The 19,446-nt window shown below is 42.0% G+C and overlaps 1 protein-coding gene across 1 annotated transcript in view; it reads left to right on the top strand.

Moving 5' to 3' along the window:
- Positions 1 to 919: 919 nt before the first annotated feature.
- The window catches only part of LOC139766861 (uncharacterized), a 53,803-nt gene continuing 35,276 nt past the window's right edge, over positions 920 to 19,446 (top strand). The window contains exon 1 of the mRNA XM_071695848.1: positions 920 to 1,124. Within this exon, the coding sequence (XP_071551949.1) occupies positions 924 to 1,124 (201 nt within the window). The 5' untranslated portion in view covers positions 920 to 923. The remainder of the gene's footprint in view (positions 1,125 to 19,446) is intronic.

A 19,446-nucleotide genomic window follows, 5' to 3' on the forward strand; every position in this document is an offset into this window, starting at 1 on the left:
GACATCATTAAAGCCAGATTGATTGCATTAAAACCAGATTGACAGCATTAAAGCCAGATTGACAGCATTAAAGCCAGATTGACATCATTAAAGCCAGATTGATTGCATTAAAACCAGATTGACAGCATTAAAGCCAGATTGACAGCATTAAAGCCAGATTGACAGTATTAAAGCCAGATTGACAGCATTAAAGTCAGGCTGACAGCATTAAAGCCAGACTGACAGCATTAAAGTCAGGCTGACAGCATTAAAGCCAGACTGACAGCATTAAAGCCAGATTGACAGCATTAAAGTCAGGCTGACAGCATTAAAGCCAGATTGACAGCGTTAAAGCCAGACTGACAGCATTAAAGCCAGGCTGACAGCACTGAAGCCAGGCTGACAGCATCAAAACCAGACTGACAGCATTAAAGCCATATTAACAGCATCAAAGCCAGACTGACAGCATTAAAGCCAGAGTGACAGCATTAAAGTCAGACTGACTGCATAAAATCCAGACTGACAGCATTCAAGCCAGATTGACAGCATTAAAGCCAGATTGACAGCATTAAAGCCAGGCTAACAGCATTAAAGCCAGGTTGACAGCATTAAAGCCAGATTGACAGCATTAAAGTCAGACTGACAGCATTAACGCCAGATTGACAGCATTAAAGCCAGATTGACAGCATTAAAGCCAGACTATCAGCATTAAAGCCAGATTGACAGCATTAAAGTCAGATTGACAGCATTGAAGCCAGACTGACAGCATTAAAGCCAGATTGACAGCATTAAAGCCAGATTGACAGCATTGAAGCCAGACTGACAGCATTAAAGCAATAGTATTATCAACGTGGTGGGTTGGAGAGCATTATGAGCATACGATCATTCAGGTGAGTCAGAGTTAAGGATGATGGTGTCCGCTTTGTTGCCGCAGGTGTGGCGGGATGCGGCTGGTGCGGCGGCGAGGCCTGGCCTGGCGGGAGGCCGCGGTGAAGGCCGCAGCCTCTAAGAATCGGCAACCCAAGGGCACGGACCGCTGGGCGGAACTGGTTCAGCAGCTGAAGACCACCAAGACCTGTGACCACCCGTCCTGCAGGGGGGGCCATCAGCCCCACGAGGACCACAACATACCCACCATACGCAGGGTAAGACCCGACCTGGCAAGTAGGACCACGTCACTGATACACTAAGGTTAAGAGACCGGGCTACCAGGGTAGAAAACTCCCCCTTATATGCATATATTAAGCACACACACACACACACACACACACACACACACACACATATGATACACCTTTAACTGCCCATAGGTCCCATGTGGTCCACAAGCATCGTTGAACATCAGCCTGGATCTGCCCAACATCAAATATGTAGTTTGTTTTTTGTATGTTCTTACGAGTCAACATTTGCTTGTTATATCACCCTGAAGCTTCACGTGATCCCATCATACACGGCTATAATGACCATGGAATCTTTCGCCACAGTAATGATCATGATATGGTGAAAGTTAGTGCAGGTTACAATGACCATGAAGACATACATGTGGATTTTCCAATTATTTCATATTCTACAGCAATCATCCGGCCACAATATACCTGACAAAATGAAATAAAAAATGGCAACAATGAGCAAATAACTTCCACAAGACAAGACGTGAATATAAAAGCAGAATGTTATGAAAGAGTCAATATTACGTGTAACCATGATCTCTTACTCCCGTAGTGTCACAACTAATGTCACACACGCACGGTAACGGGTTCTACAGTAGCTTGGGACTAATTTGTCCTGATACATAAATGTTTGGCATGTGTATGATGAGAAGGGCTCTGGCCTCACAATCATCATTCACACCTGAGGAAAATGTTGATTGATTTTAGTTGGTGTACAAGTGTACGTACGTTCGTATGTACGTACTTCACACGTGAACCAGGAGCCTCCTTCAACCCCTACACAATGACTCCTCACCTGAGGGGCCGCCATATGTACATACGTAGATCAAGTGTGTGTGATGTACTTAGGTCAGGTGTGTGTGACGTACGTAGGTCAGGTGTGTGATGTACGTAGGTCAGATGTGTGTGATGTGCGTAGGTCAGGTGTGTGATGTATGTAGGTCAGGCGTGTGATGTACGTAAGTCAGATGTGTGTGATGCAAGTAGGTCAGGTGTGTGATGTACGTAGGTCAGATGTATGTGATGGTACAGCCAACCTTAACACCTGAAGATGTTAACAATCTTGTAGTTGTTGTTTATGACTGATGTTGACAGCTGTAAAGGCCCTTGCAGCTAATGGGCATCAAGGACAATAAGGAACAAACATACCTCACACGTGCCCTGCATGATGACTACCCTGCATGATGACAAAACTGCATGATGACTACCCTGCATGTTGACTACACCGCATGATGACTACCCTGCATGATGACTACCCTACATGATGACTATCCTGCATGATGACTACCCTGCATGATGACTACACTGCATGATGACTACCTTGCATGATGACTACCCTACATGATGAATATCCTGCATGATGACTACCCTGCATGATGACTACCCTGCATGATGACTATCCTGCATGATGACTACCCTGCATGATGACTACACCGCATGATGACTACCCTGCATGATGACTACCCTACATGATGACTATCCTGCATGATGACTACCCTGCATGATGACTACACTGCATGATGACTACCCTGCATGATGACTCCCCTGCATGATGACTACCCTGCATGATGACTACACTGCTTGATGACTACCCTGAATGATGACTACACTGCTTGATGATTACCTTGCATGATGACTACACTGCATGATGACTACCCTGCATGATAACTACCTTGCATGATGACAACTCTGCATGATGACTGCCCTGCATGATGACTACCCTGCATGGTGAATACCCAGCATGATGACTACACTGCATGATGAATACCCTGCATGATGACTACACTGCATGATGACTACATTGCATGATGACTACCCATCATGATGACTACCCTGCAGGATGACTACCCTGCAGGATGACTACACTGCATGATGACTACCCTGCATGATGACTTCACTGCATGATGACTACCTTGCATGGTGAATACCCCGCATGATGACTACCCAGCATGATGACTACATTGCATGATGACTACCCTGCATGATGACCACATTGCATGATGACTGCCCTGCATGATGACTACCCAGCATGATGACTACACTGCATGATGACTATACTGCATGATGACTACCCTGCATGATGACTACCCTGCATGATGAGTGCCCTGCTTGATGACTACACTGCATGATGAATACTTTGCATGATGACTACACTGCATGATGACTACCCAGCATGATGACTATACTGCATGATGACTACCCTGCATGATGACTTCCCTGCATGGTGACTATTCTGCATGACGACTACACTACATGATGACTACCCCGCATGATGACTATACTGCATGATGACTACACCGCATGATGACTACACCGCATGATGACTACCCTGCATGATGAATACCCTACATGATGACTATCCTGCATGATGACTACCCTGCATGATGACTACACTGCATGATGACTACCCTGCATGATGACTCACCTGCATGATGACTACCCTGCATGATGACTACACTGCATGATGACTACCCTGCATGATGACTACACTGCATGATGACTACACTGCATGATAACTACCCTGCATGATGACTACCCTGCATGATGACTGCCCTGCATGATGACTACCCTGCATGGTGAATACCCAGCATGATGACTACACTGCATGATGACTACCCTGCATGATGACTTCACTTCATGATGACTACACTGCATAATGACTACCCATCATGATGACTACCCTGCATGATGACTACCCTGCATGATGACTACACTGCATGATGACTACCCTGCATGATGACTTCACTGCATGATGACTACCTTGCATGGTGAATACCCCGCATGATGACTACCCAGCATGATGACTACATTGCATGATGACTACCTTGCATGATGACCACATTGCATGATGACTGCCCTGCATGGTGACTACCCAGCATGATGACTACACTGCATGATGACTATACTACATGATGACTACCCTGCATGATGACTACCCTGCATGATGAGTACCCTGCTTGATGATTACACTGCATGATGAATACCCTGCATATTGACTACACTGCATGATGACTACGCAGCATGATGATTATACTGCATGTGACTACCCTGCATGATGACTACCCTGCATGGTGACTATTCTGCATGATAACTACACTACATGATGATTAGCCTGCATGATGACTAGACTGCATGATGACTACACTGCATGATGACTACACTGAATGATGACTACCCTGCATGACTACACTGCATGATGACTACCCTGCATGATGACTACAGTGCATGATGATTACCCTGCATGATGACTACACTGCATGATGATTACACTGCATGATGATTACCCTGCATGATGACTACCCTGCATTATAACTACACTGCCTCATGATTACCCTCCATGATGACTACCCTGCATGACGACCACACTGCATGATGACTACACTGCATGATGACTACACTGTATGATGAATACCCTGCATGATGACTACCTTGCATGATGATTTCACTTCATGATGACTACACTGCGTGATGATGACTACTCTGCATGATGACTACCCTGCATGATGACTACCCTGCATGATGACTACCCTGCATGGTGAATGCCCTGCATGATGACTACCCAGCATGATGACTACCTTGCATGATGACTACACTGCATGATGACTACACTGCATGATGACTACCCTGCATGATGACTACACTGCATGATGACTACCTTGCATGATGACTATACGGCATGATGACTACACTGCATGATGACTACCCTGCATGATGACTACACTGCATGATGACTACCCTGCATGATGACTACACTGCCTAATGACTACCCAGTATGATGACTACACTGCATGATGACTACCCTGTATGATGACTACACTGCATGATGACTACACTGCATGATGATTACCCTGCATGATGACTACCCTGCATGATAATTACCCTTTAGGATGACTACACTGCATGATGACTAACCTGCATGATGACTATCTTGCTGACTCGCATGTTATTAAACACGATCTCTAACATCACACAACATACCCGTTATGTATAACATTACACAACATACCTGTTATATCTAACATCACACAACATACTCGTTATGTATAACATTACACAACATACCTGTTATATCTAACATCACACAACATACTCGTTATTGTATAACATCACATAACATACCCGTTATGTCTAACATCACATAACATACCCGTTATGTCTAACATCACATAACATACCCGTTATGTCTAACATTACACAACATACCTGTTATATCTAACATCACACAACATACTCGTTATTGTATAACATCTCATAACATACCCGTTATGTCTAACATCACATAACGTACCCGTTATGTCTAACATTACACAACATACCCGTTATGTCTATCACACAACATACCCGTTATGTTAACATTACACAACATACCCGTTATGTCTAACATCACATAATATACCCGTTATGTATAACATTACGCAACATACCCGTTATGTCAAACATCACACAACACACCCGTTATGTATAACATTACACAGCATACCCGTTGTGTCTAACATCACATAACATACCCGTTATGCCTAACATTACACAACATATCCGTTATGTATAACATTACACTACATACCCATTATGTCTATTACACAACATACCCGTTATGTCTAGCATCGCATAGCATATCCGTTACGTCTAACATCACACAACATTCCCGTTATGTATAACATTACACAACATACCCGTTATGTCTAACATCACATAACATCCATTATGTCTAGCATCACATAACATATCCGTTATGTCTAGCATCACATAACATACCCGTTATGTCGAACATCACATAACATACCCGTTCTGTCTAACATCACATCACATACCCATTATGTCTAGCATCACAGCATACCCGTTATGTCTAGCGTCACATAACACCCGTTATGTCTAACATCACATAACATACCCATTATGTCTAACATCACATAACATACCCATTATGTCTAACATCACATAACATACCCGTTATGTCCAACATCAATAACATACCCGTTATGTCTAGCATCACATAACTCCCGTTATGTCTAGCATCACATAACATACCCGTTATGTCTAACCCCACATAACATATCCGTTATCTATAACATTATGTATAACATTATATATAACGTTATGTAAAACATTATGTATAACATTATGTATAACATTATGTATAACGTTACGTATAACATTACACTACATACCCGTTATGTATATCACATAACATATCCGTTATGTCTAACATCACATAACATACTCGTTATATATAACATCACATAACATACCCGTTATGTCTAGCATCACATAACATACCCGTTATGCCTAACATCGCATAACATACTCGTTATGTCTAACATCACATAACATATCCGTTATGTCTAGCATCACATAACATTCCCGTTATGTCTAACATCACATCACATAACCGTTATGTCTAGTATCACAGCATACCCGTTATGTCTAGCATCACATAACACCCGTTATGTCTAACATCACATAACATACCTATTATGTCTAACATCACATAACATACCCATGTCTAATATCACATAACATGCCCGTTATGTCTAGCATCACATAACATACCCGATGTGTCTAACATCACATAACATATCCGTTATGTCTAGCATCACATAACATTCCCGTTATGTCTAACATCACATCACATAACCGTTATGTCTAGTATCACAGCATACCCGTTATGTCTAGCATCACATAACACCCGTTATGTCTAACATCACATAACATACCTATTATGTCTAACATCACATAACATACCCATGTCTAATATCACATAACATACCCGTTATGTCTAGCATCACATAACATACCCGATGTGTCTAAAGCCTTTTAGTATCACTTTCAATCATATCTTCAGCTCCACTGCTTCCCAAGTACCCTACTAGATAATTCCAATCCTTATACTCCCCGTTATCGTCCTGATGCTCCTTGTTATCGTCCTTATACTCCCTATTATCGTCCATATTCTCCTTGTTATCGTACTTATATTCCCCGTTATCGTCCTTAAACTTCTTGTTATCGTCCTTATACTCCTTGTTATCGTCCTCATACTCCTGTTATCGTCCTTATTCTCCTTGTTATCGTCCTTATACTCCCCGTTATCGTCCTTAAACTTCTTGTTATCGTCCTTATACTCCCGTAGTCAGTGTTATATAATTCATCATGAATTATGATCCGTGGTAAGTGTTATAATAATGTGATCAAATTATTTCCATTTGTGTATATGTCACGTGTTACAGTAGTGACCAGCGAAAACTGTTAACATAAGATTTACATATTATTGGTAACACTTCAGTTAGTATCAGTAAAGTATCATGTAGTCAGTCAGGAGGCACTTCACCAGTACTATCATGATCATGTAGTCAGTCAGGAGGCACTTCACCAGTACTATCATGATCATGTAGTCAGTCAGGAGGCACTTCACCAGTACTATCATGATCATGTAGTCAGTCAGGAGGCACTTCACCAGTACTATCCCACTTTAACGTGCAGCGTTGGCCTGGGAGACACGCTAAACCTGGCCCAGTTTAATGTGGCATTAAGCCAACAGTTAGTACACTACACTGTACGTACACTGTGTGTTCCATATTGTAATATATAATTACCATAACATTAAACTGCACAGTTACGATATGTCTGAAAGAATCTGGAATTACTCACAAAGATTAAAATTATGACTAATGATCATAATCTTTAGAATAAATGATAAATTATACAATGACAGAACATCCATATTGAGTGATATAATGAAAGTAACGGAAGTCTCCATGATACATCTTAATGCCTCACATGAGTGACCACCATTAATAAATCATCTACGTACATAACCTGAACTTTACTGTCAGTTTATACACGACCTTTGTGTGGTACAAGAGGCGTATCAGAAGGGCACCAACCTCTTCTCTCGAGCCTGTTAAAGGAAAACTACCATAACGTTAGTCCCTCCCGGTGCGTCACCCGCCTGACACCCACCAACTCTAATATCATTTTGAACAGATATTTGGGTAAGAGGATGATTTTGATTAATGGCTTCGCGATAGCCCATTTTTCACGTGGGATCTGATACGACTGTGACACCTGCCTCAGGTGTGGCTGGGCCGCTGCAGGTGACCGTCTCTATATTTCATCAGCTTCGACTGTGTACACCGGCCGCCATCACCACCACCTCCGTCTCGTGAGGCCCGACACTTCATTAACTTAATTTTCCTCGTGTGTGTTCAGGTTAGGCGGCTTCTGAAACATCCAACACTTTCATAAATAACGAAAAACTACAACACAAATGTCAAGTATTTGTGTATTATTAATTATAGACCAGTAGAACCGAGCTTCCCCACCCAATCCATGTGTGGACAAAGGTTTATGATATATACAATCATGAGTGGAGTATGGCACATTATTCATCAGTGGAGTGTCACACGATTCATCAGTGGAGTGTGTCATATTATTCATCAGTGGAGTGTCACATGATTCATCAGTGGAGTGTGTCATATTATTCATCAGTGGAGTGTCACACGATTCATCATTGGTGTCATATGATTCATCCGTGGAGTGTGTCACATGATTCATCAGTGGAGTGTGTCACACGATTCATCAGTGGAGTCACATGATTTATCTGTGGAGTGTGTCACATGATTCATCAGTGGAGTGTGTCACATGATTCATCAGTGGAGTGTGTCACATGATTCATCAGTGGAGTGTGTCACATGATTCATCAGTGGAGAGTCACATGATTTATCAGTGGAGTGTGTCACATGATTCATGAGTGGAGTGTGTCACATGATTCATCAGTGGAGTGTGTCACATGATTTATCAGTGGAGTGTGTCACATGATTCATCAGTGGAGTGTGTCATATGATTCATCAGTGGAGTGTCACAATTCATCAGTGGTGTCACATGACTCATCAGTGGACAGTGTCACACGATTCATCAGTGAAATGTCACACGATTCATCAGTGGTGTCACATGATTCATCAGTGGAGTGTGTCACATGATTCATCAGTGGAGTGTGTCACACGATTCTTCAGTGGAGTGTGTCACATGATTCATCAGTGGAGTGTGTCACACGATTCTTCAGTGGAGTGTGTCACATGATTCATCAGTGGAGTGTGTCACACGATTCTTCAGTGGAGTGTGTCACATGATTCATCAGTGGAGTGTCACACGATTCTTCAGTGGAGTGTGTCACATGATTCATCAGTGGAGTGTGTCACATGATTCATCAGTGGAGTGTGTCACATGATTCATCAGAAGAGTGTGTCACATGATTCATCAGTGGAGTGTGTTACATGATTCATCTGTGGAGTGTGTCACACGATTCTTCAGTGGAGTGTGTCACATGATTCATCAGTGGAGTGTCACATGATTCATCAGTGGAGTGTGTCACATGATTCATCAGAAGAGTGTGTCACATGATTCATCAGTGGAGTGTGTCACATGATTCATCAGTGGCGTGTGTCACACGATTCTTCAGTGGAGTGTGTCACATGATTATTCAGTGGAATGTGTCACATGATTCATCAGTGGAGTGTGTCACATGATTCATCAGAAGAGTGTGTCACATGATTCATCAGTGGAGTGTCACATGATTCATCAGTGGAGTGTGTCACATGATTCATCAGTGGAGTGTGTCACATGATTCATCAGTGGAGTGTGTCACATGATTCATCAGTGGAGTGTGTCACACGATTCTTCAGTGGAGTGTGTCACATGATTCATCGGTGGAGTGTGTCACATGATTCATCAGTGGAGTGTGTCACATGATTCATCGGTGGAGTGTGTCACATGATTCATCAGTGGAGTGTGTCGCAGGAAAGATGTTGCTAGGATCGCCAACCAAGAAGACATTGAGCTATGATCATTACCAGTACTGTACGTATGTACAAACATGCACCACACAACACCATGTCAGTCTGATTTACTAACGATGGTTTTAGGTTATGTGTGTGCGTGTGTTTGTGAAAGTTATAACACCATGGCTCTCTCTCTCTCTCTCTCTCTCTCTCTCTCTCTCTCTCTCTCTCTCTCTCTCTCTCTCTCTCTCTCTCTCTCTCTTCCCATTTCTTGTACTCGTCTGTCCTTCTTGCAGCATTGTGTTCTCCCATATCATCATGGGCCTACTATCCTATGTCCTCTTCCTTCATTATGGAATCTCCGTCATTCTTGGCCGTGCCCGGCAGCCCGCCCGCCCCCAAGGTGTGCGGCCTCCCGCCCCTCACACTTCACGCCAACCCTCATTCCTCGACCTCACGTTTAAAGAGGAGCGCATCCATCGACACCCGCTCCCTCCGCTGGAACCTGCAGGCACGCAGGTCTGTGCTTGTGTGTGTGTGTGTGTGTGTGTGTGTGTGTGTGTGTGTGTGTGTGTGTGTGTGGCAATACATGTCTGGGTGTTTGTGAGATGATAATGATAAAGAATTTATGAGCAGCAAGCAGGATAATGTGGACAAAATGTCTGCCAGACAGACAGACAACCAGGTGTCCAGCCAGAGGTGGGTGGCGGCTGAGAGCGCAAATCTTGACGACACATACAAAGGTGAACATTAATGTTTGCTCTACTGTGGGGGACGTGTCACATGACTGTGGCTGTGGGGACGTGTCACGTGGCTGTGGGGACGTGTCACGTGGCTGTGGGGGACGTGTCATGTGGCTGTGGGAACGTGTCACGTGGCTGTGGGGGACGTGTCACGTGGCTGTGGGGACGTGTCACATGGTTGTGGGGGATGTCACGTGGCTGTGGCTGTGGAGGACGTCACGTGGCTGTGGTTGTGGGGGACGTGTCATGTGGCTGTGGGGGACGTGTCATGTGGCTGTGGGGGACGTTTTCACGTGGCCGTGTTGTAGGGACGTGTCACTTGGCCGTGGCTGTGGGGGACTTGTCACGTGGCTGTGGGGGACGTGTCACGTGGCTGTGGGGGACGTGTCACGTGGCCGTGGCTGTGGGGCACGTGTCACATGGCCGTGGCTGTGGGAGATATGTCATGTGGCCGTGGCTGTGGGGGATGTCATGTGACCGTGGCTATGGGGGATATGTCACGTGACCGTGGCTGTGGGGCACGTGTCACGTGACCGTGGCTGTGGGGGATATGTCACGTGACCGTGGCTGTGGGGGATATGTCACGTGACCGTGGCTGTGGGGGACATTAGACGAGATGATTTCTTATAGTTCTTCTTACTTAATGTTTATGTATACACAGTGTTGATCCATCCTTGATATATATGTATACACAGCGTTGATCCATACTTGATATGTATGTATATGCAGTGTTGATCCATACTATATATGTATGTATATACAGTGTTGATTCATTTTTGATGTGTATGTATACACAGTGTTAAACCATACTTGATATGTATGTATACACAGTGTTGATCCATACTTGATGCGTATGTATACAGTGTTGATCCATACTTGTTGTGTATGTATACACAGTGTTGATCTATACTTGATGTGTATGTATACACAGTGTTCATCCGTATTTGATGTGTAGGTATACACAGTGTTGATCCATACTTAATCTGTATGTATACAGTGTTGATCCATACTTGATGTGTATGTATACACAGTGTTGATCTATACTTGATGTGTATGTATACACAGTGTTGATCCATACTTGATATGTATGTATACACAGTGTTGATTCATACTTGATATGTATGTATACACAGTGTTGATTCATACTTGATGTGTATGTATACACAGTGTTGGTCCATAGTTGATATGTATGTAAACACAGTGTTGATCCGTACTTGATGTATATGTATTCTCAGTGTTGATCTATACTTGATATGTATAAATACACAGTGTTGATCCATACTTGATATGTATGTATATACAGTGTTGATCCATACTTGATATGTATGTATATACAGTGTTGATCCATACTTGATGTGTATGCATACACAGTGTTGATCCATACTTGATGTGTATGTATACACAGTGTTGATCCATACTTGATATGTATGTGTGCACAGTGTTGATCCATACTTGATATGTATGTATATACAGTTTTGATCTATACTTTATATGTATGTATATACAGTATTGATCCATTCTTGATGTGTATGTATACACAGTGTTGAACTATACTTGATGTGTATGTATACACACTGTTGTTCCATATTTGATGTGTATGTATACACAGTGTTGATCCATATTTAAAGTGTATGTATACACAGTGTTGATCCATACTTGATATGTATGTATACAGTGTTGATCCATACTTGATGTGTATGTATATACAGTGTTGATCCATACTTGATATGCATGTATATACAGTGTTGACTCCATACTTGATGTGTATGTATACACAGTTTTGATCCATACTTGATATGCATGTATACACAGTGTTGATCCATACTTGATATGTATGTATATAGTGTTGATCCATGCTTGATATGTATGTATGTAGTGTTGCTCCATACTTGATGTGTATGTATACATATTGGTGATCCATACTTGATGTGTATGTATACACATTGCTGATCCATGCTTGATGTGTTTGTATACATATTGTTGATCCATATATGATGTGTATTTATATACATTGTTGATCTATATTGGATGTGTATGTATACAGTTTTGATCCATACTTGATGTGTATGTATACATATTGTTAATCTATACCTGACGTGTTCATACATATTGTTAATCTATACCTGATGTATTCATACATATTGTTGATCTATACTGAATGTGTATGTATACATATTGTTGATCTTTACTGGATGTGTATGTATACATAGTGTTGATTTATACTTGATGTGTATGTATACATACTGTTTATCTATTCTGGATGTGTACGTATACATATTGTTGATCCATATTGGATGTGTATGTATACATATTGTTGATGCATACTTAATTTTATACATATTGTTGATCTATATTGGATGTGTATGTATACATATTGTTGATCCATGCTTGAGTGTATACATATTGTTGATGCATACTTCATAGTATATATATTATTGATGCATACTTGATTGTATACATATTGTTGATCTATATTGGATGTGTATGTAAACATATTGTTAGTCTATACTGGATGTGTATGTATACATATTGTTGATGCATACTTGATTGTATACATACTGTTGATGCATAGCTGATTGTATACATGTTGTTGATATATATTGGATGAATATGTATACATATTGATGTATACTTGATTGTATACATATTGTTGATCTATATTGGATGTGTATTTATACATATTGTTGATGCATACTTGATTGTATACATATTGTTAATGTATACTTGACTGTATAGATATTGTTGATCTATATTGGATGTGTTTTTATACATATTGTTGATCTATATTGGATGTGTATGTATACATATTGTTGATCCATACTTGATTGTATACGTATCGTTGATCCATACTTGTGTATTTATACATATTGTTAATCTATACCTGATGTGTATGTATACATATTGTTAATCTATACAGATATAGTGAGTGAAACAAGACCTGGGCTGAGAATACATCTCGCCAGCTATCTGTTCTGTCCCTCATGAGCAAGGGTCCTATATATATATATATATATATATATATATATATATATATATATATATATATATATATATGTGTGTGTGTGTGTGTGTGTGTGTGTGTGTGTGTGTGTGTGTGTGTGTGTGTGTGTGTGTGTTTTAACTTTCTGAAGGAGGAAACAGGAGTCACGCGGGGAGTGCTCATCCTCCTTGAAGGCTTAGATTGGGGTGTCTAAATGTGAGTGGATGTAACCAAGATGAGAAAAAAGGAGAGATAGGTAGTATGTTTGAGGAAAGGAACCTGGATGATTTGGCTCCGAGTGAAACGAAAGTCAAGGGTAGAGGGGAAGAGTGGTTTGGGAATGTTTTGGGAGTAAAGTCAGGGGTTGGTGAGAGGACAAGAGCAAAGGAAGGAGTAGTACTACTCCTGAAACAGGAGTTGTTGGAGTATGTGATAGAGTGTAAGAAAGTAAACTCTAGATCGATATGGGTAAAACTGAAAGTAGATGGAGAGAGATGGGTGATTATTGGTGCATATGCACCTGGGCATGAGAAGAAAGATCATGAGAGGCAAATGTTTTGGGAGCAGCTGATTGAGTGTGTTAGTGGTTTTGATGCCCGAGACCGGGTTATAGTGATGGGTGATTTGAATGCAAAGGCGAGTAATGTGGCAGTTGAGGGAATAATTGGTGTACATGGGGTGTTCAGTGTTGTAAATGGAAACTATGAAGAGCTTGCAGATTTGTGTGCTGAAAAAGGACTGGTGACTGGGAATACCTGGTTTAAAAAGAGAGATATACATATGTATACGTATGTAAGCTGGAGAAATGGCCAGAAAGCGTTATTGGTTTACGTGTTTATCGATAGGCGCGTGAAAGAGAGACTTTTGGATGTTAATGTGCTGAGAGGTGCAACTGGAGGGATGTCTGAACGTTATCTTGTGGAGGCGAAGGTGATTTGTAGAGGTTTTCAGAAAAGAAGAAAGAAGTAAGTGAGCTTGGGAAGGAGACTTGTGTGAGAAAGTACCAGGAGAGACTGAGTGCAGAATGGGAAAAGGTGAGAGCAAAGAACGTAAGGGGAGTAGGGGAGGAATGGGATGTATTTAGGAAAGCAGTGATGGCTTGCGCAAAAGTTGCTTGTGGCATTAGAAACGCGGGAGGTGGGCAGATTAGAAAGGGTAGTGAGTGGTGGGATAAAGAAGTAAGATTGTTAGTGAAAGAGAAGAGAGAGGCATTTGGACGATTTTTGCGGGGAAATAGTGCAAATGACTGGGAGCTGTATAAAAGAAAGAGGCAGGAGGTGAAGAGAAAGATGCAGGAGATGAAAAAGAGGGCAAATGAGAGTTGGGGGGTGACAGAGTATCATTAAATCTTAGGGAGAATGAAAAGATGTTTTGGAAGGAGGTAAGAATAGTGCCTAAGACAAGAGAACAAATGGGAACATCAGTGAGGGGGGCTAATGGGGAGGTGATAACAAGTAGTGGTAATGTGAGGAGATGGAGTGAGTATTTTGAAGGTTTATTGAATGTGTATGATGATAGAGTGGCAGATATAGGATGTCTTGGTCGAGGTGGTGTGCAAAGTGAGAGGCTTTGCGGAAGATGAAAGCCGGCAAGGCGGCGGGTTTGGATGGTATTGCAGTGGAATCTATTAAGAAAGGGAGTGACTGATTTGTTGACTGGTTGGTAAGGTTATTTAATGTGTGAATGGCGCATGGTGAAATGCCTGGGGATTGGAGGAATGTATGCATAGTGCCATTGTATAAAGGCACAGGGGATAAAGGTGAGGGTTCAAATTACAGAGGTATAAGTTTGTTGAGTATTCCTGGGAAATTATAAGGGGGGGGGGGATTGATTGAGAGGGAGAAGGCATGTACAGGGTATCAGATTGGGGAAAAGCAGTGTGGTTTCAGAAATGGTATAGGATGTGTGGATCAGGTGTTTGCTTTGAAGAATGTATGTGAGAAATACTTAGAAAAACAAATGGATTTGTATGTAGTTTTTATGGATCTGGAGAAGGCATATGATAGAGTTGATAGAGATGCTCTGTAGAAGGTCTTCAGAATATATGGTGCAGGAGGTAAGTTGCTAGAAGCAGTGAAAAGTTTTTATCGAGGATATAAGGCATGTGTACGAGTAGGAAGAGAGGAAAGTGATTGGTTCTCATTGAATGTCGGTTTGCGGCAGGGGTGTGTGATGTCTCCATGGTTGTTTAATTTGTTTATGGATGGGGTTGTTAGGGAGGTGAATGCAAGAGTTTGGGAGAGAAGGGCAAGTATGCAGTCTGTTGTGGATGAGAGAGCTTGGGAAGTGCGTCAGTTGTTATTCGCTGATGATACAGCGCTGGTGGCTGATTCGAGTGAGAAACTGCAGAAGCTGGTGACGGAGTTTGGTAAAGTGTGAGAAAGAAGAAAGCTGAGAGTAAATGTGAATAAGAGCAAGGTTATTAGTTACGGTAGGGTTTAGGGACAAGTCAATTGGGAGGTAAGTTTGAACGGAGCAAAACTGGAGGAAGTGAAGTGTTTTAGATTTCTGGGAGTGGATTTAGCAGCGGATGGAACCGTGGAAGCGGAAGTTAGTCACAGGGTGGGAGAGGGGGCGAAAGTTCTGGGAGCGTTGAAAAATGTGGGGAAGGCGAGAACATTATCTCAGAAAGATAAAAGGAGTATGTTTGAAGGAATAATGGTTCCAACAATGTTATGTGGTTGCGAGACGTGGGCTATAGATAGGGTTGTGCGGAGGAGGGTGGATGTGTTGAAAATGAGATGTTTGAGGACAATATGTGGTGTGAGGTTGTTTGATCGAGTAAGTAATGAAAGGGTAAGAGAGATGTGTGGTAATAAAAAGAGTGTGGTTGAGAGAGCAGAAGAGGGCGTATTGAAATGGTTTGGTCACATGGAGAGAATGAGTGAGAAAAGATTGACAAAGAGGAAATATGTGTCAGAGTTGGAGGGAACGAGAAGTGGGAGACCAAAGTGGAGGTGCAAGGATGGAATGAAAAAGATTTTGAGTGATCGGGGCCTGAACATGCAGGAGGGTGAAAGGCGTGCAAGGAATAGAGTGAATTGGAACGATGTGGTATACCGGGGTCGACGTGCTGTCAATGGATTGAACCAGGGCATGTGAAGCGTCTGAGGTAAACCATGGAAAGTTTATGGGGCCTGGATGTGGAGAGGGAGTTGTGGTTTCGGTGCATTATTACATGACAACTAGAGACTGAGTGTGAACGTATGTGGCCATTGTTGTCTTTTCCTAGCGCTACCTCGTGCACGTGCGGGGGGGAGGGGGTTGTCATTTCATGTGCGGCGGGGTGGCGACGGGAATGAATAAAGATAGCAAGTATGAATTATGTACATGTGTGTATATGTATATGTCTGTATGTATATATATATGTGTACGTTGAAGTGTATAGGTATGTATGTGTGCGTGTGTGGACGTGTATGTATATATATGTGTATGTGGGCGGGTTGGGCCATTCTTTCGTCTGTTTCCTTGCGCTACCTCGCTAACGCGGGAGACAGCGACAAAGTATAATATATATATATATATATATATATATATATATATATATATATATATATATATATATATATATATATATATATATATATATACTAGAAAAAGATTCCCTATCTATCCTCAGGAAACAATTGATCAACTCCACCCTAAACTTTGCCTCATCGTCCTGGTCAGAATCCTTTTCACAAACCATCGTACGTTGAGAACAGAGCAGATCATTGGTTGTAGCAACAGCTTATGCACCAACCACAGACCTTGTACACTTGTATAACGTGGGCTTGTTCAGCAGCCAGTTGTATGCAGGGACACGCGTCCTTCCACCCTAGCCACTTCATGCATAACTATCTACCAACCTTCTAGCAGAATATAAAAGTTCACCCCAGCCTCTCACTACTGCTCACACATCTCCCCAAACACCACATTGACAGAGCACATTCACACGCAAGTGAGCCACGTAACACTACAAGACCCAGTGGTCCACCAAACATACACCTATACGAAACTTGCGGTGTGTGTTGTGGTCACAGTCATGCCTGCAGCACCACAAACATATGACACGACCATCATGGCCAGAGATGTTAACATCGTTACTCATACTCTGCAACACTTACCTCAACTGACATATGATTATCCTGCCAAGGCAACTGCTCTACACTTATCCTATATTTGACTCGAAAGAGATCCGACTTATAAACTGTCCCAGGCTAACTTCCAAACTTGACCCAATTACACTACGCCGCAATGTTGGTTCGCTTTCGCTCTCTTATAGGTATTACTTTGGTTTTCGCTCCAGAGAACTGGCTGCTCGTGCGCCCCCACCACTGGCTAGACTACGCAATACTCGGCAAGCTGCTGATTCATATGATAACTGTGTGGCCATCGGCAACTTAGGGGGTGGGCCGTTTTGATATCCATTTCTTTCCCTACACGTCGAAGCTTAGGAACTCTCTACCTTCTCATGTCTTTCCCAATAACTGACCTGGGACATTTCAAGAAACAGACTTTTCACTTCCTCCAAAATTCGTAAATGCTTTCCCCTGTCTTCACTTTTTCCGTTTCATAGTTCTCTGTATATTTCAGTTAAAGCCCGGTTTTGATGTGGACTTTTGTCCGTGACTGAAGCCTTCAACGAGAAAAAACAAATTACGACAACTACCCCACACTTATACCAAGACAACTACCCTACACCTATACCAACACAACTACCCTACACATCATACCAAGACAACTGCCCTACACTTATACCAAGACAACTACCCTACACCTATACCAACACAACTACCCTACACTTATACCAACACAACTACCCTACACATAATACCAAGACAACTACCCTACACTTATACCAAGACAACTACCCTACACTCATACCAACACAACTACCCTGCACATCATACCAAGACAACTACCCTACACTTATATCAGGACAACTACCCTACACTATCATACCAAGACAACTAACTACATTTATACCAAGACAACTACCCCACACTTTTACCAAGACAACTACCCTACACTCATCATACCAAACAACTACCCTACACTTATACCAAGACAACTACCCTACACTTATACCAAGACAACTACCCCACACTTATACCAAGACAACTACCCCACACTTATCATACCAAGACAACTACCCTACACTTATGTCAAGACAACTACCCCACGCTGATACCACGACAACTATCCTACACTAATCATACCAAACAACTACCCTACACTTATACCAAGACAACTACCCCACACTTATCATATCAAGACAACTACCCTACACCTATCATACCAAGACAACTAACCTACACTTATACCAACAACTACCCTACACTTATCATGAACAAGACAACTCTCTACACTTATCATACCAAGACAACTACCCTACACTTATACCAAGACAACTATCCTACACTTATACCAAGACAACTACCCACACTGATCATGGACAAGCTAACCTACATTATCATACAGACACTACCTACATTATACCAAGACAAGCTAACCTACACTTATATACAAGACAACTAGCCCTACACTTATCATACCAAGACAACTACCTCAACACTTATAACCAAGACAACTACTGCTACACTTATACCAAAGACAACTACCCTACACTTATCATACCAAGACAACTACCCTAAACTTATCATACACAAGACAACTACCCTAACTTATCATACCAGACAACGACCCTACACTTGATCATACCAAGACAACTACCCTACACTTATCAAATCAAAACACAAGACACTAACCCTACACCTTCCACTTACCAGACACTACCCTGCACTTATCATATCAAGACA

This window comes from Panulirus ornatus, chromosome 58 (assembly GCF_036320965.1).
Source record: "Panulirus ornatus isolate Po-2019 chromosome 58, ASM3632096v1, whole genome shotgun sequence".
In the NCBI taxonomy this organism is placed as follows: domain Eukaryota; kingdom Metazoa; phylum Arthropoda; class Malacostraca; order Decapoda; family Palinuridae; genus Panulirus; species Panulirus ornatus.